A 27,697-nucleotide genomic window follows, 5' to 3' on the forward strand; every position below is an offset into this window, starting at 1 on the left:
TTGTAAAATTGTTTTTCAAAATGAGGTCGGGAGCTGTAAAAGGAAAGAAGTATGCCTGTTCTCCATACAAAAACAAATACCTTTAGCATTAGTGCAAACTCTCTGTTACATTTTACTTGGGAAGACAAGTTGACTGAGATAGATAAGATTCACATTTGCCCTGCTCAGTAAAAGAATAAAAGAGAAGAAGTCTCCAGCTGTAAATGTGCCATTGTTATTCACCCAAGGGTCATGGATGTCATTTTTCAAACATTGGTAAATGGGAGCAAAAGTAACCAGAGACTTTGGGATGCATCCTCAGCCACAAGGCAGCTTTGCACCATTCCAGCACCACAAAACAGCCCTAAAGACAGTTTACCTGTCAACTTGAGGAGTCACCAATGCAAGATCCTTGGGTGACATAGAGCCATTGTAATGGTTCCTATGCCCCCCCGCTTCCATACTTACACCCGCATCACAGTGAATGGAGCATAACCATGGAAAAGGGGGCCAGAGTGCCCTTACGAATGCAGTTTACAGAGCCGCAACCTGGTAGGGGACTGGCTCAGGACTGGGCCATCTGACTCAGGACTGGCTCAGGACTGGGCCATCTTTACACCGAGTGTAAATGGCACCTTTGCACTTTCCCTCTTGATGCAACTCAGGATCTGGGTCATTATTCTGGCATGCACTACCATAGACAAAAATATACATATAGGCAAAGTGGGATCTGAGTTCCTCCTATCTGCTTTAGGCAAGGAACTAACACTTTGACAAAGGAAAATAATAATCGTTTGAATTGGCATCAGAGGTTACTGTTCATTCAAATGAGGCTTCTGCTTGGCGTTATTCAAAACAAATAAAGTAATAGCACCTGGAAATATTGCAAGGACTTCCATTTGTCAAAGGTCACCTTCTCGTCTTTTCTGGCATGGCTCTGTTGGGGCTCAATCTTGTGATGAGCACTCTGGCCCTTTTCCAGCAAAGCCTATAAACTTTGTGAATGGTACAACTAGAGTCTTGTAGTGTGGCCAGAAACCTGTTGACTAAAGGTGTTTATATGGAGAGGTGAGTGCATGTTTTTATTTGGTTGCCAACTGCTGAAGGAAAAGGACCTTAATAGGGCTGCATAATATGACATGTTGCCATGACATCAGATTTTATCAGATGCTAAGGCATCCTCATTTTACTTCACTTGTCTTGACACAACTAAAAAAGCGATGTAGAAAATATGTTACATTTCTCAATGAAGACAAATGCGGTATTGAAAGAAACAGTCACTACCCACAAATGATGGGTATTGTGCCATTACCTAAGGGTAGAAATGGAGACAGGAGATTCCACTATTACACATGAATGAAGATGAGCCCATTAATGACAGTGATGTTGATGAGAAGTGAACTACAAAGAGCTGTTCACCAGAAAATTTAAGGTCAGGTAAAGATGCCCCAATAGACTCTCTTAAAAATTGCAATTATGACATCTTTTCACATGTATATTGTGGGTCAGGCTCACAGTGGATTGGGGGGATGGGGGAGGAAAATTCCATCTGAGGTTGTGTGACCTGCTACGCAGGGACTCACTAAAGAAGTTTAAAGAAGAAAGAAAGTATTTAGCTGGAGGCAGAGTTTTCTGAGAGCCTCAGACATAGGTCACTAGAGAATAGAAGTAAAGGTTGAAAATAACACTGGTTTGGGATTTATTATATTCAATCCTGGACCAGGGCCAGAAAAGTACCTTTAGAGTGACTAATAAATATGCCCATGCCATAGTTTTGCAGTCTATTTTACTGAACACCCGTAGTTAGAATGTAATGCTTTGTGCTTCTTGAAAACATAGATTTCATATGGTATAAGCATTCAGTATTACTACTGGCAAATTGCAAATTATGAGACATTAAAATCATGTCATTCTGATTACCAGCTTTTCTACTTGAATTCTAACATAACTCCAACAGTCATTATCTCAAGACTCATTAGAGACAGAAACCAGTTATTTATACCTCTTGAATACTTGGAAATCCAGCTCTCAAATGTTGTAATGCATTGATCACCAGCAGTTTCAAGACTTGCAAGACATCTGTTGCTAAAACTGTAAGAGAAAGACTATTTTAAAGTTCACAGAACTATATTGCTGAATTTCAGATGAAAGTATATTTTCCAAGCATTGGTCCTGAACTATTTATCAGAAAGGAAACTAGTTCTCTAATTATAAAAGGAGGTTAGAAGGTAATATTTGGGTAGAGTGGGAGAGAACTGTTGTTCAATTAAACAAGGAAATATTCATTCAGTTATGGCATTATTTGGGAGCAGAGACAATAAGGGCAAAGCCTGAAAAAAAATCAGAAAGTTCCCCAAGACCCTCTCCTTCCATCATCATTTCTTCTTCAGAAGAGAAGAAAGGAACCTGAAAACAAGTTGATCCACTGCCCGAGGGTCAATATTAGCCTAAATAGGATGTCTAGCAGCGCGAAAGTCTGTAGGTCGCAGAAAACTTTTAAGAGCGCAGGTAGTTTCTTTATAGAGTATTTGCTGTCTTGCAAAGTCTTATAGCTCTAATGATATTGTTGACCCATAGTGGAAACAGTGACTTAGCCCTGCTAATGCAGTGCTCATGAATCTGCTGCCATAAATTCTGTATATTAATAGTTGCTGTTTGTGCTGTTAAAGGGGTTCTTATGCTGCTATCTATTTGTTACCAGGAAGGGCCTCGTGTAACTATGAAGTTGTTACTAATTCTTCTTTTTTTCTCAATATTTTATCAAAATTATTTTAGAAATAAAATTGAAACTATGTACAAATTGAAGTCCAAAATCATATCCCAATTCCCTTTCCAGGCTCACTAGTTGAAAACACTGTAACTTCATGGATGTGTTCATACCACTGCTACTGCTGTTAGCAAAATACCCCCTCCCCCATGAAATATTGGTCTTGGGTGGGATTTGTATGAATAAAAGCAGTAATTAATCAATAAATGATAGTAGTTATTCACTTTTCATTCTTAATACTGATTTACACAATTGTCCAGACTCCAAAAAGAGATAGTTGGTATACGTAGCATTGTATAATAGATTATATACAGGTTTGTACTCCAGTTTGCACATGCCAGAAATTCTTTGTGAAAAATACATAGGGATATTGACAGGTGGACATCAGTGGATATACCCACATATAATGATGTAAATCATAAATGATAACAGACAGACATTTATTTACTTTTTTTACATCAGCAGCAATTTGGTGGTGTTGAAGATATATTACAGCTCATGAAACCATGTCAGCCTGGACTCATCTGCTAGTCCTCACTGTTTAATGAAGCCGAGATAAGCGTTAAACTCTGCAGTGATCAATGTAAAGTAACAGAGCTATACAAAGAGCAGGTCAATCCTTGTCAGCCTAATGTCTCTGAGGAGGACTCATTAATATATGTGGAAGGAATCTGGCTTACAAGAAGACTTTTAAGCATGAATTTTGTGATTTTAAAAAAATCTAAAACAATTCACAGAAAAACACAGTTATTACAAAAATGTTACAAAAGAAACAAAAACAAAAGCAATGATTATTTTTCAAACTAGAAAAGTGAGCTGCAAATACCATGAGAAAAGCACGTCATGTCAACGGCTATGTCAGTAATCTATGAAACTTCATTTTATATTTATCTGAACATCTATCACAGGTCATTCTTCTTTGGTCATAACTGCACTATTAGTAGTCTTGGAAGGATTAGATTTGTATTGGGAAATGTTGGTAAACATCAATTTCACTGACAAAAAAAATATTTCCACCAATAAATAATCAAAATCTACTGATAGGCAAAGTAAGAAACATGCTGCTTCAGAAATATATTAGAATTTGATTTAAGGTATTTGCTTTGTATCTTTTGAAATGTGATGTTGACAATTTGTGCTTTCACAGATATAAGCTTTAACTTTTTGAGTCTCAACAGCTGTTTTCTTTAATTATTGTCTGACTCCCCCATTGTCTGATCCCACATTTCCTATAACTGTGAAATAGGATTTCCTATAACTGTGAAACTTTAAATAGATAAAAATTTAAAAAATGATGAAAGCCAATAATTTGATATAACTGTGAAAATTTAAATGGAAGCAAATCTAAAAAAATGCTTTAAAATCAACATTGATATCTGTCAAAATTATCCAAGAAATAAAAATCGAATTCTGCCAAGCCAATCAGCCAAGTACATTGTTGAAGAGAGCTTCCTCTAAGTGTCATGTATTGGTCATTGCCAGGAGTAAATTACTAGATTAGATGGTGAGATCTTCTGCAGCAAATACTAGGTATTTAGGCATAAACTGTATGACAGTGCCTCCGTGACATTTAGTATACATAAGAAGGTATTGTATTTCAAAATGCTACACTGGGAGAGGAGGGAGGAAGATGGCTTTGAAATTCAGAAATATCAAATTAAGCACCAAATGATGCCACAGATCAAAGAATTCTGAGCAATGGTACCTGTGTTCACAATTCTTCATATTATTCTGTCTCTCTGTGTTAATGGGGAGTTATACGTCAGGGATGCACACTAAGGGGCATATTTCCAGCTTAATGTGCAATGATGTACAAACTACACCCTTAAATTGTTCCAATTTGTTGTCCTAGTGACCTGAAATACAAAACTATTAGGAAGGGCAAGGTTTAATAGTACCCGTATTCTATTTCAATCAATGAAAGTGGAAGGCTTGTCTGGCTAACACATATCTGGTCCTTGTCTGCAATCAGGGATTCTGGTTTTCAGTTTAAACCAAAATTTGTTTTAAAACATTTGCAATAAAAAACAGGAAATGGCAAGGTCCCTTTAAAGGGTCATTCAATGGAGTTAGTTATTTTAACATACAACTACAGTCTGTTGCATACAATTTCATTAAACATATTTGCAGTGAAAAGTCATGGTCCTAGAACATAGGTAGGTAACAAGGCTTCCTGGTCTTGATATCATTGTAATGAGAGAAAATACTTTTAATAATTCCCTTGAACATCATATGTATGCACAAATTATTAGATTAGAGTATCATATTATTTGGTTATTACAAGGCTTCTGCACTAATCACACCAAACCACAATAAAACACCAATTTAAAAAACCCCAAAACCTAAGCATGAGAAATCTGTGATTAAACAATATTATTTATAATAAATGGAAGTGTTGAAAGCCTTCTCAAACTGTGTTTTAAATATGTTTGTGTCTGTAAAGCCCTGAAGTTAATTAAATAGGTATACCAGTTTATAACAAGGGAATTGCTCTTCACCGTAGGAGGCTTTGTCTCAATAAGGTCTTAAGAGGTAAGAGGAGGGAATCCGTTACAGAGCAATGTTTCTTAATGGTTTGTAAGTAACTCCAGCTTGGTAAATTTCAGTAGATGCTTCTTTCCTTAGTTCCCAGCTTTTGTACTTTAGAGGAAGTACAAAAACTCCATAGTGGACAACTGTAGCATAACCTAGCCATAAGGGTAGTTTCTTCCTTGCTCTAGTTAGTGGTTGGCTTATGCCGTGGGACATAAAGGTTTATAGTTCTTATTTTTGTCCTATCTAATATGAATGTGGATGTTCTTGTTGATATATCTTTTTTAATCCTACTGAGCTCTTGGTCTGAATGCAATCTTGTGATAATGAGTTCCACCGTCTAATTAAGCACTCTGTCAGAGGCAGTATTTCCCTAAATTTGTTGCTTTTCAATGTTATTGAATGATCCTTTCTCCTTGTTATGAGAAGCAGTAACTAGAAGCATGAGACCTACCTTCCTTATAACATGCATTATTTAATATACCTTTATCATACCCTTTTTTATTAGTCTCCTAATAGTCCTGATCATTTCAATCTCTTCTCACGCAGAAGGATCGCACCACACCTTTAAGCAGGGAGGAATTTGACCAGCTGGCTGAAGGAAGGGGAACAGTGCTTTATGGCTGCGAGGGGAGGGAGAGGGAGAGGGAGAGGTCAGAAACTGCTGCAAAAGTGGGGGGAGAAGCGGTCAGCCTGGTGATGCTGACTCATCACCTAAGAACTGGAAGGGCGGAAAGGTTTAAAACAGGCATCCCTGTGTGGTGAAGCCCCCTTTTACATGGAGCAGACTGAGGCAGCACCCACTCTCCCTCCCTTTTTGGTGGTGAAATAACAGGTTTGGTCAAGACCTGCTGTGGGCATTGTGCTAGCTGCCCCTTTTTAGAGGGCTGGGAAGGATTTTTTCCCTCACCACCAGATTGGCCTAGGTGGAGTGTATGGGGGTGGGGGAGCAGGGTTTGGGAAGGGCTCTGTTGAGGTGTGGGATGAAGGGAATATGTTGCAACTCATCATGTAAGTGTGGGGTGGATGTCCAGTGCAGGTACTCCAGAGGGGAGGTACAGTGACCGGAAGAAGGCCTTGGTGAAGGACTTAGAAAGGAGGTGTTGGTTAGAACAATGGAATGGTGTGGAGGGGCTCCAATGACTGGTAAGGCAGGAAGCCAACCCCCCTTTCTTAGCCAACCTTAACCCTCCTACAAGAGGAGGGGATGGTAAGGTCCCAGCAATGGGTTGGCTGGAGGACCTGGATGGAAAAAGAGTGGGGGCTGGGGGAAGCCCACTGGAGTTATTGAACGAACATGGGGTTACCTGCACTGTACACTTTTATCTGCCGGGCATCTAATGATAAAGTTGCAGCCTGATTAAAACCATATCAGGTGTCTCCTGTCCTTTCAGTATAGCCAGACAATGACATGTGAAGACTTTACAGGTCTTTCCATGTCACAGTCAAATAAGTATTGCATTAAAAGTAAAATCTAAACTCTGCTAAAGATTGAGAGACATGCCTCGCCCTACTGCAATGTGTGGAGTCCATGTGGTTAAAAATCAGTGTTCACAATCTCTATTTGTAATGCTACTTAGCCATCCACTTGGGACCTTCTGAAAATAATTGTATCGAACATGCTGATCAAATATGATACAAGTCTATCCAGTCAGAAAATCCATACAAAACCAAAGCTTTGTTTCTATGCATTACCCTTGAATTAGGTTGCATCTAAAATTCTGTTTTCCATTCTGCACAATTAAAGTTCATTCCACCCAATACATTTATCTAGTAGCTTGTGTGTTTTCCTCAGTGTCTAGAAATGGCCTAATGAGCCTGTATATTCACAAACATACTGAAAACAAGTTTAAGTGCTTTCAGGATAAAAATATGTAGAACTAAGGTGGGGAATTGCAAACAATAGGTTGTTATCTGCTGAGATGTCATGAGGCCTTGTAAAGTAGGAAATAAAGGAGGTGGCAATCTATCAGCCATCAGCACTAGCAGCAGACTGGGTCTCTCTCTCTCTCTCTCTACGGTGCCTCCTGCTGTCTTTAGGACAACAGGAGCTGCTGCAAAGACGGAGACATCATGCTGCAGCTAGTCCAGCCAACTGAGAAAAAAGAGGAGAGCAGAAGATAGGTCCTCTAGATTGAAGAGGTTGACTATCTCCAGCTGTTGCCCCATTGCATGCTGGGGAATGAGAAGATTTTGCCTCTGCCTTCCTCCTCAGATTTTTGAGAAACACATTATGAAAGGAGAGGAGCTCTTGCACTAAAGTGAAGGGGGCTCATAAAGTAGCTAGATAGATTACATGGATGTAGGTGTGCTCAGTCATTAAACCTGCAAGGGACCAGAAGAAGATACGAAGGGGGCCACTGGGCAGAGAAGAAAGAGTAATGAAGTTCTCTTCTTCTGCTTAGCTACCCTCTCTTCGTCATTGCAGCCTCCAGATGGAGAGGAGGAGAGCACCTGTTGAGAGGAGTTGGGGCTGTTGGGGGAGGGAGAAACCCTTTGGACTGAGGTGGGGAAAGGAGTAGAGATGCGAGGGAGCAAATTTACTTACAGATCATCAGATCAAATGTATTCATGAGTGACTTGAGTGGGCTTTTGCAAAAAGTAATGTTTTCATGAGGAAGGAGAACATGATTCTTTCAACACCATCATCTCTCCTTTCACTCGGGCCCACATCGTGCGGGATCACCTTTGATTCTTCCATCTCTCTTGTCTACACTTGTCGACAGGCAAGAAAGCTGGTTTTCTATTCCCAGCTGTGTTGCTGACTCTCTGTGTGGAGCTGGGCCAGTTGTTTAGTAATAATCTCTATCTTGGTTTTCCCATCTGTAAAACGGGGCTAATACTACTTTCTTCTCATGCAGAGATAATATGAGGCATCATTAATGTTTGTAAATTGCTGTAAGACCCTTGGTAGGAAGAGCTATAGAAATTCTGAGCATTGTTATTTAAATAACCACTAAGTATAGCCTACTCCCTGCCAATGTGATGTTCTTTCATGCAGGAGGTTTTATTTCTCTGGATCTTCTTCTGGCTTGGTGGCCTGATTTTTAATTTATTTATTTTTCATCACAAGCATTGTGCACTTGTAATGGCAGGTGAATAAATGTCAGCTTATGTGAGAAGCATTTACTAGGGTTCAACAACAAGGCAAACACTTCACTGCAGCTCTGATAAAGAATGATAGAGGAAGGGTTACTGAAAATTCCTGACATCTATTAATAACTTATCAGCCATAAAGTTATCTTTTAAATATAGCGTTTAAGTTTTTCTCTTCATGTTTCTAGCCATGTGTCACTCCTCTCTTCAATTTGCTAGCAGGGTAATTATTTTTAAACAAGAATTTTTCAGATATACTTATCTTTAATATATACATTATAATAAAAATATTCTGTACCAGGGTGGTATGTTCTACAATTTTGCATAGAGATACAGGACTCTTCTTTGGTCCATACAGGAATTAGAACGCTGCATGTTGCGGCTAATTCTGATGATTTATTATGGAAGATGTGGCTTATAAACTTCAGCGGGCTACCAGAGAGGTGGGTGTGAACCTTTTCTCTGGTCAGAAGGAACTAGAGGCAGAAAGAGATTGGTGCTGCAGGAAACCATAGGGCCAACTGGGGTTGGCGAGAAAACTCAGGGTGAGGTCCTGCTGTTGTTGTTTGATTTACCAATAAAAACCAATGCCCTGGAAGTCGGGTGGGCATGACACTTGCTCACAATTTGTCATCTTCTGTACCAAAATTAGCGTGTCCTGTGAACAGAATTTTCTAGCAAACAAATGTGTTTTAAAATGTCAGGAACGAGTTATGATTTCAAAACCTGAGGTACATGATTTAAAACGCTGTGCAGTGTGTTTTCTGAGCTTTTTTAAAGTGCTGAAAGTTAAAGAAAGAGTTAAAGTGACTCATTACACTGCTGGTAAAACTTCAGGCCTTCATTGATCCCTGAGCAGGCAAATGGGAGGCAGCTTGTGCCCAATTCCAGGGCAACCAAAGCCATTTTCTTACCTGGCACAGGTTAGGTCAGCCCTGATGTTCTTCTGAGTTACCCTCTGACTGCAATAGCCCGAAGAGCCATTGCAGAATCACCTGGACATAAGAATGCCTTGGCCCATCCCTCTTATGCACTTGACATACCCCCTGCCCAGTCCATGCCTGCTCTGACTTGTCCCTTGAGCCTATTGTGGGGAGCGAGGCACAAAGTTGACTCTCTGGCACCCTTGGAGAATCTCTTGCACCAAAGATATTTAGTTGCTCTTTATGTTGGCATTGAAGGGCAATGGTGAATCATAGTCTTGGTGAGCAAAACATCTTTCTTCCTGCTTAGTAAAACTGTAGCCCAGGGACTGTAGAGAAGAAAAGCAATGGAAACACTTATGAACTCTATAGGTGGTACATGAGTAGCTGGGGATCTACCACAGGGCATCGTGACTTTGTGCTCTGTGAGATGGTATGTACTCTCAGCAAGTGGCACAGCACTGGCCATCCTGCATTGACAACCCAATATGTTAGATGTAACAGCACAGGTCTGCCGCTTTACAAGTAGAGGTAAGGGAACCTGCAGGGGTTTTGTGTGTACTGCAGCGAGCCTGACCCTGAATGCTGTATTTTCCCTGAGCAGTGGAATACACTCTTCACCAAACACGGGAGAGCAGAGAGTGGGTGGCTTGTCTCCAGCCTTGTTTGCCCTGAGAGTTTGTGCTGCAATATAATGAAGTTGTACTGCAAACATCAAGTAAACTTAAGCTTTCCTTGTTCGGGTTCAGCAGACTTGAACATGTCTTGATCATGTGTGGTCAGATTCCCATGCAAACCATTTCCCCAGCCCTGGTTACAATGCTGTGGTCCTACAGTTCCTAAGACAACTCTTCATTGAGGGAACTGCAAAATCCTGCTCATAAGCTCACAGCTGTACTTTTGGATTGCCTCCATCTGTGGAGAGGAGTCCCTGCAGACACTTTTACAGCTTGGTGATATTCAGATACGGGCTTTTCCAATCCAGAGGTAAGAAGCTCGTTAAGCTGGAACTTTGGCTGCAGGAAATACAGAATATTATCACACACCTGGTATGTTTAGCAGCAGCCAGTGGGTGAGGAACAAAGGATCAAATCTTGAAGCACTGGCCTCTCTGTTTAATCATGCCTTTCTGTCGTGCGGGGGGGGATCTACCAAGAACCCAGCCAAGGGATCCTTATGCCACAAAAAGTGACTTATTTATTACTCTGGAATGTGGAAGGGAGAAAATAGATGTGATCCCTACAAATGAATGCATGTTAATGGGCCTCTGTACAACAAGACACCAAACATCCTTCATGGAGGAGGAGCATGTTGCCCCCTTACTAACATTAAGTGGGGGTGTTTTAGTTGCTAGCTCCCAGTACTAAAAGGGGGAAGGGTTGATGGGGAATCAGGACCCTGAGACTGACAGTCCCTAGGAGCAATGGGGAGAGAGGCCAATGCTCCAGGTCAGCCTGAATGACAGGGTGGGTAGGCTAATCAGGGAGTCAGGAGGCCCCATCCTCCATGTGAGCTTGATTTGCGTGGGTCAGACAGAGTGGGGCCGAGCTGAGGAGAAAGCAGGGGCCCGAGCTGAGCTGGGGAGCAGATCCGTGCCAGATCCAGAGGGGCCAGAAAAGCAGCCCAGAGAGAGCAGACCCTGTCCTGGGAGCAGAGCTGCAGCAACCAGAGCCAGAGGGGCCAGAAAAGCAGCCAACGAAGCAGGTCAGTGCTGGGAGCAGAGTCACAGAAGCAGCCTGCAGAGCAGACCTGTCCTGGGAGCAGAGCTGCAGCAACCAGAGGCAGAGGGGCCAGAGGAGCAGCCCAGGGAGCTAGAGGAAGAGCAGCAGCAGCGCTGAGACCGAGTAGTGGAGCTGGGGCTCGAGCAGTCCAGAGCTGGGTGCGGTGAGCAGCTGGGGAGAGCGAGGGAGACCCCGGGCAGTGGGCCCAGCACAGGGAGACGCCTCAGCCAGGAGGCTCTGCAGGCCAGACTCGGAGGGGGATTGATAACCCCGACAGGGAGGGGCAAATGCTGGGAAGAAGGGCCCTGCCACCTAGAGCCTGAGAGCGTGTGGCCACCACCAGAGCGAGTGTCCAACCCAGCATCCCTGCAGCACAGCCAGAGCCTGAGAAGGAGGCCTGGAACTTACAAGGAACAGACTGTGAATTGCCCTGACGTTCCAGAGACACTGTTTGTGATGTTCTCTGCCACAGAGCAGGGTGATGTGTTTCTTTGAACCTTTCCCATTTTTCCTTATTCTTTTTTAAATTAATTGTTGATTTAAATAACTTGCATTTGCTTTAAATTGTATGTAATGGTCAGTGGGTCAGAGAAGTGCCCAGTGCAGAGAGAGTACCCCAGAGTGGGGACACCCTAGCCCCTGTCCTAGGTGACCACAGCAGGATTGGGGGTCAAGCCCGCCAGGAATCCTGGGCCCACCCTTGTTGGGGTTATGAGGACTTTGCCAGGCAGGAGCGTGGAATGGGAGTCCTCAAGGGCAGGGAGTCCTTTGGATAAAGGAAGTGGGAGCGAGGACTCAGATCCTTTCGCTAACCCACTTCGCCAGGGTAGTGCAGAAGCCAGGAAAGTTCCCCACAGTAGTGGGACTATTCCCCCGCTTACACATGCGCATGTCTCTTTGCTATTCCCCTCTCATCAGCCTCGGCAATTGTCATGGTCAGGCCACCTATGCTAAATACCTGGCCCTGCAATGTAGGTTGCAGCTGAGGATTCCCTCCCTGAGCCTTGCTTTGGGGTAGCACAGTTTCAAGCAGACAAAGCCCTTGGCAATAGAGTACAAATGAGAACATAGAGTCAGATGAAAATATTATAGTACAGGTCGGAAAGCAGAGGTGAGAATGGAGTTTTACCCAAAGTTTGCCACTTCCAGACAAAGCCCTATCACTTGGCTCTGCTTCCAAACATTCAAATCCCTGCAAATTTGAACCGGAAGTCAATAGGCTACTTTATATCCCTAACAGCATAGGAGACCACTGCATTCTGATCTGCTGTGTTAGCATCAGTGTTTCAGAAAGTGATTCTGGTCAATCAGAATCATCAGAGAAAATGAATATAAAATGTGGTACTATCTATTCTGCTCTACCCTGGATGCAAGTGCATAGTGCTCATGAGCACTTCTGGGAGTTACGCATGTGCACTGAGGGGAGAATATACTCCCAGCCAACTGGTTTTCTGCTTCTTCATTCCAAAGGCTGAACTTATTCTCTCTAGGTTTGTAAATACAGCTGGATCATAATTAACTTTAATTAAAAAACAGAAAAGAAACAAGTTTCTGGGTCAGACATCTCAGACCATCCAGGGCAATTAGATCTTGATTACAAATACTGCTCTGAAATTGAAAAATGCATTGATTGAGTCATTCAACCCAGCATACTGTAAACAGGAAAAATATCATGTGGGTTGGTTGTTTATGGTCTCAAATCTGCTTTGGGTTGTTTGGGCCTGGTTTGATCTCAGAGGCATGCAACCTAGGTTGCAGACCCTTGGCCAGTTAGTTCGATTGTGTGGTAATGCAAGCCCCTCGTAATATCCTTTTTGCCAGTCTTTTTTTTCCAAATATAGGAAGAGGATAATTCGATAGGGTGCATATTCAGGTACTTTTTGTCACATGATCTTTATCTAAAAATTCTTCAACTACCCACAAAGAACGAACTTGCCTGGCTTATATGTTTTGATCTGATGGAGGTAGCAATACTGAATATAATGCCAAAAGAATCAGACAGGCTTACATCTAAGAATGATGATGCTTAACCCCTCAAAAACCATAAGCGTGTGCTCAAGTATCAGATTAGGAAGACAGTATGTGTGGTCAAGAGTGAGCGTAATGTAATGGGGCATCTGATTTCCCCATACTCAATTGTTTAATCTGATGTTGTTGTTAATGTTGGTAGGGCAATTGTCACTAACCAAAGGACTTGTTTAATTTATCTATTACTAATACAGAGAGACTGACAGTCACAAAAATAAGCAAATGCCTTTTATCTCCAAATTATGCCTTGGAGGAAGTCTACAATTTAGGGAAGAGGAGGAGCAGAACGAGGGGGAGGAAATAAACGAGTCTTTGGTCTAGTCACAAACAGAGCTCAAGAGTTTAAAAGGGTATTGCCCATGGCATATTTTTTCTAAATTTAGGTTCTTCTTGTTTGTTTCAGTGAACTGGATCACTTTTAATGGTTTGCTTAGTTGCGACTACCATAGAAACTACAGTATGGTAACTGTGTGTTGGAGCGTACTGTAGTTCCCTGAACCACAGCACTATTTTCGTGCTATCAAGTCGAAAAAACAATAAATACACTTATACATACCCACACCTGGTATAAGTGACAACAACTACATTATCAGTTTTCAATTTGGTGGTTATTATTTGGCTTACATGGAAGAACGGGGTTCATTTATTCTAAATTCTCGTAATTTTAAAAAGAGCCATGCACGAGGTCATTCTATTCAAAGGTCAAAGAATCCTGAGCTCTGGAGCAATTCTACCCAACCAGGTAGTAAAGGTACTGACAGCACCCTAGCTGGCAGCTGCTGAGTTGAATGCAGATTACTATTCACCTCAGATGACCCAATCAGATAGAATAAGGAAATGCACATATTCTGCTTGGTTCTTCAGAGGAAAATAAAGTATTTTCTGGACTTAAGTTAATTTAATTTTTTTCAAAATGGACATTTCAGAAATTAGTGACCACAGCAAAGAGATTTACTGATGTTTCTGATGCAGCCATTCAGAATGTATATAACAATGCATGTAGAGATTTCTTGTTTCAGTGAATCTTAAGAATGTTTAAGTATATTATCTCTCAAGATGAGTACTTGCCATGATCTTGGTCAAATTGTACCTCTCAAGTTAATACATTTTTGCAGTGGACGTTAGTGTCAGCATGTTGCTCTGTGTATGATTTTTAACAATGGTGTTTTTGTTTCAAAATCCTATTAGCAGTCTGTTTCCTGAAGCAGACCATGGTGTTGTATCTTCTATTTCATCTTTCACAGTTGTTTTCATCTGTGGTCTTTCTACCCATGTCCATTTCTACCTAGCAACTTAAAATGTAGGGCCCACGTTTTCATATGTGAGTACCTAAGTAAGTGTTGACTTTATTGAGAGTGAGGGTAATTGGCACTTCTGAAAATCAGTTTAAGTTCTTAAGTTTAGGCAGTTCTTGACTGCTGTAGCTATCTCTGCAGTGCACACTACACTGATTTACAAGAATTTTAAAGTTAAAAATTGCAGTTATCATGCTCCAGGAGTCGCATGCCCAGGAGGACTCTGATAGCACAGCTGCAGTGAAGCTGCACTGCTGGAGAGAGAGGGGGCTTCTGAGGGCTAGAGTTGGTGTTGTGGTACAGGATCTACACCATGGATGGTCCTGTCCTTCCTTCATCCTGCAGGATCAGCCAGGTTTGGGGGTAGGTCCCAGCACGCCCAGTGGAACAGAACTCTGCAAGTGATCTTCGTGGAGATTTTCTCACAGAGTTCCATCCCATGAGTTTTAATATTGGAGGGGATGGTCTAGGCTAATGCATTTACTAAGGCAAATCCAGTACATACTTGATGCCAAATTTCAGTACGGGCATAAGCAGGGACAGCCGTATTTGTCTTCAGTTATGCTTCATTTTATGCTGGCTATCACCCAGAGAATCTGGCTTTTGAAATTAGAGGGTACAAATGACCATAACCTGGAAAGTATTGCAAAGACAGAGACTAGCACAAAATATCAGGGAGGTTAGGAACATGGACTTGAATTAACAAAATAAGATTCAGATTGGGAAAACGCAAGTTAATACATTGGGCCCAAAATAAGTACAGTTACTATGCAGGAGTATAGTTATTACAACAGGTGTACCCATCTCTGTGTCCCCATGGTTCAGCCTTAAAAGAAATATAATCTCTCTCTGTCCAATTTAAAAGCCTGCTTCTAGGTATAGTTTATTCCTGTGCATATACAATCATCCACAGAACCCTCATGATAAAACCAGTCTTCCAAACCCCCAACCTACAACTGATACAATCACAGCCATTTTCCATGCCCTCTCCCAGGACATAATTTCCAGCTCACCCTTCCATGAGTCCATCTCCAGTCTGTTCTCAGACTCTTTTTGCCCTTGTTTCAGGGCTCCACTCTCCAGGCCATCCATCTGAGAGCTCCCAGATTTACTTCTTTCCTGCAACTCTTGGCTGGTTTGTAGCCCCAAGTCAGGTATCCCATGACTCAGACATCCACTCACTCAGCTAGACATCCCTACCTGTGAATCCTGCCCATGCTCAGGGAATGTCCTTGATCTGGGCTCAGTTTCGTGCAGCCCTCCACTCAGGCCTGCTTCCTGCCTGTGAGTCCTACCTCTCTAGCATCAACCCTCCTGAGTTGGGCTCACCTTCTCCTAACCAAGCTGGTTCTTCCCCTTGTTTCTCAGGGTCTCTTCACAACTCTCCTGTAACTCAGCAGGGTTTCCCCAGCCTGGCCATTCCTCCAAATCAACCTTTTGTTCTTCCTAACAGCTCGTACCAGCTCTCCTCTCTGCTCCTGTTTCTCCCTTGGGTCTCTCCTTTCCTCCTCAGGCAGCTCTCACCTGCCCTTCTCTGTCTATCTCACTCAGTCTATTGTGAGATAACTCTCTCTCGTCCATCTCCTTGCTCTTCCTTTATAAGATCCTGTTGCGTTCTTTTAACCCCAACTGGGAGGCAGTTTATTAATCATGGGTAAACTGAACCGTGCTTCCTTTTAAACAGGGCAGTCACCCTATGACAGCTTGCAAACACAGCTGATTTTTAAAGGGCCAAATTCTGTGCTTATTTACAACTTAGGGAACTCCAATGAATGGAGTTTTGGGTTTTGCAGAAATATGTCAGAGCAAAAATTAGTCCTTCATATGTACAGTATAGTTTGGCCAAATATCAACTAAGTGAAGATAAGAAAGGTATAAATGCTAAAAAGGAAAAGGAATTCTTCTGTCACATTTGTTATGCTCAGCCTTATCATGTCTTGTTCTTGGTGCAGACAGACCTCATTCTGAAAAACTTTCCTCATTAACTCATCCTAAAACATTTACAGAGCATCTGAATAATTTATATCATTTATGGTGTGATTGGTAGGGAGCCATTAACGCTCTAAAAAAGTCACTAGAGCGGAAGCTCTGCAACATAAGGTACATGGCAATTGAGTGAGTTAAAGAAAGAAAAATACAAGAAATGCTTAATGGACTTCCTGAATGTGATAAAACTGAACAAGGCGATGGTTCCAAACATCAAATTCTTAAAATACTCTATAGAGTAGGGTGAGCCAATATGCTAGGACTTTTTAAAGGTTTTCTGGAGGTCACTCTTAAAAAAATCCAAACCTTTTCAATTACACTAGAGAGAGAGAAAATATTTCCTCGGAATTTGCAGTATTTCCTATATAAGGAATTACAGGAAATGCTGAGGTAAATTGAACTAGATATCAAGGGCAAAAGTGGAAAGTTTTCAAAGGTAACCGCTGTGGTTTTCGTGTCCAGGAATTACCTTGGGGCATTAGCTCACTGTAGATGGATAATGGCACAAGTAGGGAACAATCTCACCTCATATGCCGGCTGTGACAAAGAAACAGCTAGGATTGTGGGTATGGAAGTCAAGGAGGCTGGAGAAATAGTGCTGTTTGGTGAGGAATAGGGCAGAATTGAAGGAAGAGAAAATAGACTTGGAAGCCAATGGGATCTCTTACATTACATTGTGGTACCAAAAAACAACAACAACAACAAGTGACTGCCATGAGTTAGTTTGTATGGGCCTGGAGAAGAAGTGAATCCTTTAGAAGTATTTGAACCAGCAGAGGGAAAGGGCCTGACTTAGAGATTGTTCCATGTATTGGGGAACTTGGAAAAAGGCACAAAGGTTGATTTCAAAGCATTACATGGGTTTTTAGCTACATCAGTCACTTACTAGGATTGCATAGGTAGAATGATGCATAGTGCTTTGGAAATGAAGGGATTGATGCTACCCTATTATAGGACTTTTGCCCTTTTTTTAATGTAGTATTACATTGTGATTGCTTTCTTGTCCTCATTGAGTGCTGTGTCATGCAGAGTCAAGGGAATCAGAGAAGATTAGGGTTGGAATAGACAGCAGGAGGTCATCTAGTCCAACCCCTGCTCAAAGCAGGGCTGACCCCAACTAAATCATCCCAGCCAGATGTTGGACAGCTATCAAGTATGCTGCTGTTGCTACTCACGTGATTTCAGCTGAGCAAGGTGGAGTTATAATAATCCAATTAGCTCAGCAACTGTGTGGATGTAATTTACAGTAGCACTACATAAGTGGCAGGCAGGCTAACTCCAGAGTTCCTTTATTAGGTTGCCCTCAGTGCCTTATGCACATGAGCACAGGATTTGCTCAATCAGAAATGCTGATCCTTGGGGCTTCATGTCCCACAATGCAATGTCTGTGGCAGCACATTCCAGGTGTTTGCGCATTCCTAATGTGATTACTAAGGTATTTCTACATGAAAACAAGCTGCCCCTTTAAAGATGCTAACAAACAATCACAATGCCAATTACAGCTATGTTTTTGAAGAAATTATAGTGGCTTGATTATTAATATATCTCAGCCTGTGGCCCATGCTTTCCAGATTGCCTGGAACATGGAGGGGTTTGCACTGTGCTGTGCAGAGTGCTTAAATACTGCTGCTGAACATTCCTACAAGGGTGTGGCCTGCAACTTCAAATACACCTGCTTTGCATCTAATTTAAATGCCTGGTTTCCTAACTTTATACCAGGCTACTAGCCCCACCCTATCTCACCCTACTGACATATCCAGTTTGGCCACTCTACACTGCAGGGGCAGGCATGACTAGATTCATATGCTCAGGGCAGCAGGTTAGCCTCCAGGGAATGCTAAGTAGTAGTGCTCAGAATCTCTGAAATTCTCTGTGTGCTGCCCAGTGACATGCAGGACAAAGCCCTGTATCCTTTCTGCAATTCTTAAAATATTTAATTCCTTTGCACATACGGCCTTCTAAGCCCTCTGTGCATAGGGCCATCTTTAGCACACTGATATTAATGGAAATGCTCCCATAGACCACTATGGGTTTCAGTCAGACCCATAAGGCTGAAGCTGTTCATATGCAAAAACATATTAAATGGGCATGCCCTGTTAGAAGTGTGAAAAGGTGACCAACAGCAAAGAAACAAAGTAGCTTTGATAATATGTGCAAAGGGACCCACTGCAGAGAATTGGCCAATGTGTTTACTAAAAGTACTGAAGAGTTAGACAGATATGATGTGTCCTTACCTGCTCTGTCATTCAGACAACTGTGAGTACTTATTGAGTGCAGATGTTTACTTTGAAGTATATTGTTCAGCCACTAGGTGTATCAGTGTGCTTTATAATGTTCTAGACATAGCGTGGAGACAAAGCTGGAACTTCTGCTATGTTGAAGTCTGTTTGTGTTTGTAGTTGTAGATGTTTTCTGTAATAATAATCTCCTATTTAAGAAGGACTGTGATTCCATATATGACTTATCAGGCATTCTGTTTCTGTTCTCTTCTAGGTCTCCTATGTAAAAGCTATCGACATCTGGATGGCTGTGTGCCTTCTCTTTGTGTTTGCTGCATTACTGGAATATGCAGCAGTCAACTTTGTTTCAAGGCAGCACAAGGAGTTTCTGAGGCTTAGAAGAAGACAAAAGAGACAAAACAAGGTACAGCTACTTTAGACTCACATTCTAAAGCTTCCTTTCCAGTGACTGATTACTCCTAGATAAAAGGAGTTGAAAACTTGCAACAGGTTCCAGCTGCAGTTCATTACCCTTATAAATAGGTGTCAGTGGATTGGTCATTGATCCTGTGTGTCTCATTCTCCAACCAGACTTCCTGAGGCAATTGTGACTTCGTGTGTTAAATACCAGATATACGAGGCTGTAGATACAATTCCAAATCTGCAGGCATGTGTGCCAGAATTGCTGCCACTGGAAGTCTTTATTTCCAAGAGTAATGTGGTGGCAGCAGAAGCTGTTTTATTTGTACTGTAATTCTAGTTGAAGAAATACTGACTTCTCTGGAGGGGAATGAGTTGTTAACAGGCTAATATTAGCAAGTGACAATACTATAACTACACAGCCCTAAAAGTGTGTGTATTGATCAACAATAGCAGTAGTTATACAGTAGTTGTGATACTCTTCTTTCTTCACACAACGCACAGTCAACTTGTGGAACTCCGCCAGAGGATGTTGTGAGGGCCAAGACTATAACAGGGTTAAAAAGGGAACTAGATATGGTCATGGAGGATAGGTTCATCAATGGCTATTAGCCAGAATGGGCAGGGATGGTGTCCCTAGTCTCTGTTTGTTTGCCAGAAGCTGGGAATGGGCGACTGGGGATGGATCACTTGATGATTACCTGTACTGTTGATTCCCTCTGGGGCACTTGGCATTGGCCACTGTCAGAAGACAAGATACTGGGTTAGATGGACCTTTGGTCTGACCCAGTATGGCTAGTCTTATGGTCTAGGATCACTTGCTGTGATGACCTGTCTTTACTCTTTGTTAATTTGATTCTTGTAAGTCAATCAAATGTGAAAGATACAGGAAATATTTTGTTGTAATAAAAGAATGTCAAATGAGACAAGAGCAGCTATCCATTTGGGTTGGTTTTGCTTGACTTTCCTAGGAACTCTGATGCTAGTGTTTCACAACAAGGAATAAAGTTTCTAAGACTTCCTTTTTATTTTATTATTTCCACTGTTATTTGTTTGTTGTTTGTTTGTTGACCATTCACAATTTATTTCCTTTTGAAGTAATCCATATGGTTTTGCATGATGGTCTTCTCTCACTGTGCCTTTCTTTCTTTCACTGTTGTGCTATTTCCATTCTCACTGCTGCTATCTGTTCTGACAATCTGGGGACAGGCACTGGCTGTGACTGTTGGGAATGAAAGCATCCAGTTGGTGCAGCACATGAATGGCTTGCAAAGCAAAGAGTCGTCAACATATAGGAAAGTGAATCAGATTTACAATTCAAACTCAAGGGTAAAACCATAGAGAGAAAGAGGGACCAAGAGAGACACTTGGTGTGAAAACTATGTCATAAATCTGCAGCACAGCCTGTTTTCATGGCATCACATGTAACCTCTTGTGTTCTCTTTGCTGAATGCCACAGCAAAATATACAGTCCTATCCCGAGTATGAAAAGCTGTTCTATGCTATACATTTCGACCCCTTGTGCTCAATCTTTATCTCCACACCCCCACCCCATCACTACATTCATGGCACTGTCATCCCCAATTTTCTCAGGAAAAGTGCATTTGCATTGTGTAGCCTGCTTCCCCTGTAAATGTACTTACTGTGTAGTGAGTGGAGACAGGAGAGTAGACAGTGCCCGGAGATGGAAAAAATCTCTTTTATCTCATCTTTCAAATGAATGTATTCCAACAAAACTAGGTTCGTGTAGTGAAATGCACTTTGATTGACATGACGTTCATTCCTAAACCTGAAACCCTACAGTGTTCCTTCTCGGCATACTCTGACTCTTGTTTATTGGGTTGTGAACACCATGAATTAAAAAGAAACCAGTTTACTGATTTTTTTTATTGTTGTTCTTTTGTGAGGAGCAGTTGGTCTGAAACCTTTTATATTTACAGTATACACCACCCAGAGTGAGTGTTATTTTAGCAGTTTTGCAGTAATGTACTGGCAGCTGATAGACCCAGATTATGGGTGAAAAGTGGGGGTGGGGGTAATAAACTCAGCACTGGAGGGAGAAATACTTTTAGGGATATTGCTCATTATACAGTGCTGGTGGCTGACCTATAAAACTCTGGTGGTGCAGATAAAATGGAACCAGAATCTAAACCTCCCTGGAGTTGTTGGTTTCCCAAAACAAAAACACAGCTCATCTCTGCTCTACAACTGGCTATTGTTTTATGCCTCTGACTCTGACCAAGGTCAGTAAAAAAGTGATTTCAGGAGATTTTGCTGCGTTATAGAAGAAGCATCAGCTTTCATGATCAGAGCAGACCCACACAGCTCCTGGTGTGAGCTCTTTCTGCTATCTTCCCTGTATCATTCAATAACCTGATTGTTGTCAGGTGGAGCCATTAGCCAGGCTGGATTCCATATGCAACTCAGAAGATTGAATAGTGGCATTGCCATGTGAACAGAGTGCTTTTGCCCCAGGTGTGACCATACACAGAACTGACATACACAGAACTGACAATAACAAGAGAATTGTCAGGTTCTCATTGCAAGGTAAAATTAATTGCTTTATATGGCAAGCATAATGTGCATTCCTGGAAACCAAATTCAAAATAGCAAAACTAGTTGAAGTAGGTGCTCTGCTGTGCAGTTCTTTTTAACCTTTTGGAGACACCTAGATGAGACCAGCATAGGGTCTGATTTCCCTTTTTCCTAAGGAAAAATCTACAGAGATCTCTCCTGGATTTCCATGATGGCATTGCCCCTACTGCACATAAGACCAGGATCATCCATATACAGGCTGTGTACCTCTGCAGTATTTTTGGCCCCACTTTTTGGCAGGCTGGGCTCCAATGGAGTTGCATTATCAAGGTATCTGTAGTCATGAACTGGGTCCAGAGAACAACCACCACAGTGGTTTGCTCTTGGGGAATGTTCACTGGGCCAGCGGGAGATGTTGCATATTCCCCAGAGTCACACACCAGGCCTGCCACTTCCTCCGCGCAGCATCAGTTCACCAGGTGAAGATCTCCAGCAAGTTCCTGGGGAGATGCTGACAAAGAGGCAGCTGATCGCCTATCTGTACAGTGTAGATGATTGCCAAGCAGAGATCTTGAACGTAAGAATGGCCATACTGGGAAGACCAAAGGTCCATCTAGCCCAGTATCCTGTCTTCTGACAGTGGCCAATGCCAAGTGCCCCAGAGGGAATCAACAGAACAGGTAATCATCAGGTGATTCTTTCCCCGTCACTCATTCCCAGCTTCTGGCAAACAGAGGTTAGGGAAACCATCCCTGCCCATCCCGGCTAATAGCCATTGATGGACCTATCCTCCATGAATTTATCTAGTTCTTTTTTGAACCCTGTTATGGTCTTGGCCTTCACAACATCCTCTGGCAAAGAGTTCTACAGACTCTGTATTGTGTGAAGAAATACTTCATTTGCTTGTTTTAACCCTGCCACCTATTAATTTCATTTGGTGACCTCTAGTTCTTGTGTTATGAGAGGGAGTAAATAACACTTCCTTATTTACTTTCTCCATACCAGTCATGATTTTATAGACCTCTATCAGATCCCCTCTTAGTCGTCTCTTTTCCAAGATGGATAGTCCCAGTCTTATTAATCTCTCCTCATACAGAAGCCATTCCATATCCCTAATCATTTTTGTTGCCCTTTTCTGAGCCTTTTCCAAGTCCAATATATCTTTTTTGAGATGGGGCGACCACACCTGCACAGAGTATTCAAGATGTGGGCATACCATGAATTTATATAGAGGCAATATGATATTTTCTGTCCTATTATCTATCCCTTTCTTAATGATTCCCAGCATTCTGTTCACTTTTTTGACTGCCACTGTGCATTGAGGGGATGTTTTCAGAGAACTATCCACAGTGACTCCAAGATCTTTCTTGAGTGGCAACAGCTAATTTAGACCCCATCATTTTATATGTATAGTTGGGATTATGTTTTCCAATGTGCATTACTTTGCATTTATTGACATTGAATTGTCATCAGCCATTTTGTTGCCCAGTTACGTAGTTCTGAGAGATCCTTCTGTAGTTCTTCGCAGTCTGCCTGGGACTTAATTATCTTGAGTAGTTTTGTATCATCTGCAAATTTTGCCACCTCACTGTTTACCCCTTTTCCAGATCATTTATGAATATGTTGAATAGGACGGGTCCCAGTACAGACCCCTGTGTGACACCATTATTTACCTCTCTCCATTCTGAAAACTGACCATTAATTTCTACTCTTTGTTTCCTATCTTTTAACCAGTTACCAATCCATGAGAGGACCTTCCCTTTATCCCATGACAGCTTTCTTTGCTTAGGGACCTTGTCAAAGGCTTTCTGAAAATCTAAGTACACTTTATCCACTAGTTCCCCCTTGTCCACATGCTTGTTGACCCCCTCAAAGAATTCTAGTACATTGGTGAGGCATGATTTCCCTTTACAAAAAAACATGTTGACTCTTCCCCAGCAAATCATATTCATCTATTTGTGTGACAATTTTGTTCTTTACTATAGTTTGAACCAGTTTGCCCAGTACTGAAGTCAGGCTCACCGGCCTGTAATTGCCAGGATCAGCTCTGGAACCCTTCTTAAAAATTGGCGTCATGTTAGCTCTCCTCCAGTCATTTGGTACAGAAGCTGATTTAAATGATAAATTACGAACCACAGTTAGTAGTTCTGCAATTTCACATTTGAGTTCCTTCAGAACTTTTGAGTGAATACCAGCTGATCCTGGTCACTTATTACTGTTTAGTTTATCAGTTTGTTACAAAACCTCCTCTAATCACACCTCAATCTGGGACAGTTCCTCAGATTTGTCACCTAAAAAGAATGGCTCAGGTTTGGGAATCTCCCTCACATCCTCAGCCGTGACGACCGATTAAAAGAATTCATTTAGTTTCTCCACAATGGCCTTATCGCCTTTTGAGTGCTCCTGTTGCACCTCGATCGTCCCACTGGTGGTTTAGCAGACTTCCTGCTTCTAATGTACTGAAAAAAAATTGGTTTCAGAGTAGCAGCCATGTTAGTCTGTATTCGCAAAAAGAAAAGGAGTACTTGTGGCGCCTTAGAGACTAACCAATTTATTTGAGCATGAGCTTTCATGAGCTACAGCTCACTTCATCGGATGCATAAAGTGGAAAGTACAGTGGGGAGATTTATATACATAGAGAACATGAAACAATGGTTGTTACCATACACACTGTAACCAGAGCGATCACTTAAGGTGAGCTGTTACCAGCAGGATAGCAGGGGGCGGGGCGGGGGGAGAACCTTTTGTAGTGATAATCAAGGTGGGCCATTTCCAGCAGTTGACAAGAACATCTGAGGAACAGTGCGGGGTGGAGGAGGAATAAACATGGGGAAATAGTTTTACTTTGTGTAATGACCCATCCACTCCCAGTCTCTATTCAAGCCTAAGTTAATTGTATCCAGTTTGCAAATTAATTCCAATTCAGCAGTCTCTCATTGGAGTCTGTTTTTGAAGTTTTTTTGTTGAAGAATTGCCACTTTTAGGTCTGTAATCGAGTGACCAAAGAGATTGAAGTGTTCTCCGACTGGTTTTTGAATGTTCTAATTCTTGATGTCTGACTTGTGTCCATTTATTCTTTTACGTAGAGACTGTCCAGTTTGGCCAATGTACATGGCAGAGGGGCATTGCTGGCACACGATGGCATATATCACGTTGGTAGATGTGCAGGTGAACGAGCCTCTGATAGTGTGGCTGATGTGATTAGGCCCTATGATGGTGTCCCCTGAATAGATATGTGGACACAGTTGGCAACGGGCTTTGTTGCAAGGATAGGTTCTTGGGTTAGTGGTTCTGTTTTGTGGTGTGTGGTTGCTGGTGAGTATTTGCTTCAGGTTGGGGGGCTGTCTGTAAGCAAGGACTGGGCTGTCTCCCAAGATCTGTGAGAGTGATGGGTCGTCCTTCAGGATAGGTTGTAGATCCTTGATGATGCGTTGGAGAGGTTTTAGTTGGGGGCTGAAGGTGATGGCTAGTGGCGTTGTGTTATTTTCTTTGTTGGGCCTGTCCTGTAGTAGGTGACTTCTGGGTACTCTTCTGGCTCTGTCAATCTGTTTCTTCACTTCAGCAGGTGGGTATTGTAGTTGTAAGAATGCTTGATAGAGATTTTGTAGGTGTTTTGTCCATCATGTGCCAGCAATGCTTGACTAGAGACTGGGAGTGGATGAGTCATTACACAAAGTAAAACTATTTCCCCATGTTTATCCCCCCCCACCCTCTCACTGTTCCTCAGACGTTCTTGTCAACTGCTGGAAATGGCCCACCTTGATTATCACTACAAAAGGTTCTCCCCCCGCCCCGTCCCCTGCTCTCCTGCTGGTAATAGCTCACCTTAAGTGATCACTCTGGTTACAGTGTGTATGGTAACACCCATTGTTTCATGAGGGATAGCTCAGTGGTTTGAACATTGGCCTGCTAAACCCAGTGTTGTGAGTTCAATCCTTGAGGGGGCCATTTAGGGGTCTGGGGCAAAAATTGGGGATTGGCCCTGCTTTGAGCAGGGGGTTGGATAGATGACCTCCTGAGGTCCCTTCCAATCCTGATATTCTATGATTCTATGTTCTCTATGTATATAAATCTCCCCACTGAATGCATCCGATGAAGTGAGCTGTAGCTCACCAAAGCTTGTGCTCAAATAAAATTGTTAGTCTCTAAGGTGCCACAAGTACTCCTTTTCTTTTTATAAAAAAATTGCGATTACTTTTTGAGTCTTTGGCTAACTGTTCCTCAAATTCTTTTCTGGCCTTCGTAATTATATTTTTTTTACACTTCTTGGGGCCTTGAGAAGGCTCACAAACACATAGCTGGTTTGCTGGGTCATCATTCACTGCCCTGAAAGGCTTGGACAGAGTTTACAGTGAAATGCGCATGCTGCAGTCAGAAGACAGCTTCTAAATAACACACCTGCAGAGGAAGGATTACAAGGCCACTTTCATTGACCTAATCGAGATCTCCTTTAATTGCCACGAGCTCTTGTTCCTCTCTGAGGCAACTCCCAGAGCACAACGTGAATACACACACAAAGCCAGTCTGTTACAAACATATATACCATCTCCACAGGTTTACATGTGGTACGTGAACAACAGAGTAACCAACTAGGTTCATACACATCCTTAATGGGGAGGTCTCTTAACTTTCATGGGGGTTTAATGCTTCACGCAGACATATGGCTTTAAACAGAATGCACAGACATCTTGCTAACCCTCACAGTCTTCACTAGAGCCTCTGTTTATGGTTTCATAGCACTAGGGCTAGAGCAGAAAAACAGATTGTGATCTACAAGAGTAAACCCATGAGATGGGGCCTAAGGGGAAGAAAACTGCAACAGTTCCACTCATTGAGTTTGCTCTGAGGTCTTCTGTTTAGGGAGAAGGGATTGTCTCTCCATGGAAGAAACAGCAAGCATGAACTGCACACTAGAGATCCCCCAAGATCCACATATATCTGCATAGGTCCAAAGGGACCTGATGGAGAACCTGGACTTTCATGTGCAGGCTCTGCATATCCACTTTACCTGTAGAGCCCATGAGACTTCTTACAATAGCTGCCTCCAGGTTCTCTATGAGTAGGTCACCAGGAGCCTTCCTATAGACCAGTATTTTCCAAACTTGTTCTGCCGCTTGTGCAGGGAAAGCTCCTGGCGGGCTGGGCCGGTTTGTTTACCTTCCATGTTCGCAGGTTCGGCCGATCGCAGCTCCCACTGGCCGCGGTTTGCTGTGCCCGGCCAATGGGGGCTGCGGGAAGCGGCGGAACAAGTTTGGGAACCACTGCTCTCGACTTTGATGATTGGTGCTGTGTGTGTGTGTGTGTGTGTGTATGTATATGTATATATATATATATATATATATATATATATAATACACACCCCTAAGAGAAATAGGAGAATTGTAATTCTTCAGTGGAGAAGTGGTTTGTGGAAAAGGTAGTAAAGTCAGAGGTGGAGTTCCAGTGGAGAGCCAGGAAATATGAACTTATTTGGCTTATGAGATGAGAGTTAGACCCAACCAGTACTTGGCTAAGTGATCTCCAAGGAAAGCCTAGGTTGCTGCAGGAAGTAATACTGATAAACCAGTAAGTGGCTTTCTTCTCTCTGCTTCAGTAGTGAACCAATGCCTCACCATTGCAGTGCAGAGCATTGAGTTATTAGAGGGAGGTGTCAACTTTCAGACAAAATAAAACCTGAGCTGCTCCTGACCATGTGTAATCATTAAAGATCCCATGGTATTTTTTCCTAGAATCAGGACATTTCCCAGTATCTACATTGCATTCTGGGGGATCACATTCTCTCTGTGCAGTTTCAGGTGGCTATAGTTGTCACTTCCTGTCCTAAACAGTTGTGTAGTTTTCCGTGCAGTGTTAAAAACCCATTGTAAAAGGAATACCAATTTCATATATAAAAAGGAAACAAGGTGAAGGTAAAAGGAATAAGTGGATATTTGCACTTTTGGATCTTACAATAGTGTTTTGTACTCCTATGCACGTAAGTACATTGCAAATAATTTGAGAATTATTCTCCTAGCACTAATGTATGTATTGTGGCTGCCATTTTGGCTAAAACCAGGGATTGACCTGGTGATTGGCAGCACTAAAAGCACAGCTTTCCACGGCTTGAACTAAAGAGCTCAGTTCTGCAGTGGGAGGCTATAACGGACTTACATCCCCTGTGGATCGGGCCCAGAGGGATGTGTCTAGCTGCCACTAA

General features: G+C 42.2%; 1 protein-coding gene across 4 annotated transcripts in view; it reads left to right on the forward strand.

The window, feature by feature from the left end:
• The window catches only part of GLRA2 (glycine receptor alpha 2), a 164,067-nt gene that overhangs the window by 102,046 nt on the left and 34,324 nt on the right, over positions 1-27,697 (forward strand). For all 4 annotated transcript variants that reach the window (XM_073355350.1, XM_073355359.1, XM_073355369.1 and 1 more), the window contains one exon: positions 18,821-18,970. In XM_073355350.1, the coding sequence (XP_073211451.1) occupies positions 18,821-18,970 (150 nt within the window). The remainder of the gene's footprint in view (positions 1-18,820; positions 18,971-27,697) is intronic.

Source organism: Lepidochelys kempii, chromosome 1, assembly GCF_965140265.1.
Source record: "Lepidochelys kempii isolate rLepKem1 chromosome 1, rLepKem1.hap2, whole genome shotgun sequence".
Taxonomy (NCBI): domain Eukaryota; kingdom Metazoa; phylum Chordata; order Testudines; family Cheloniidae; genus Lepidochelys; species Lepidochelys kempii.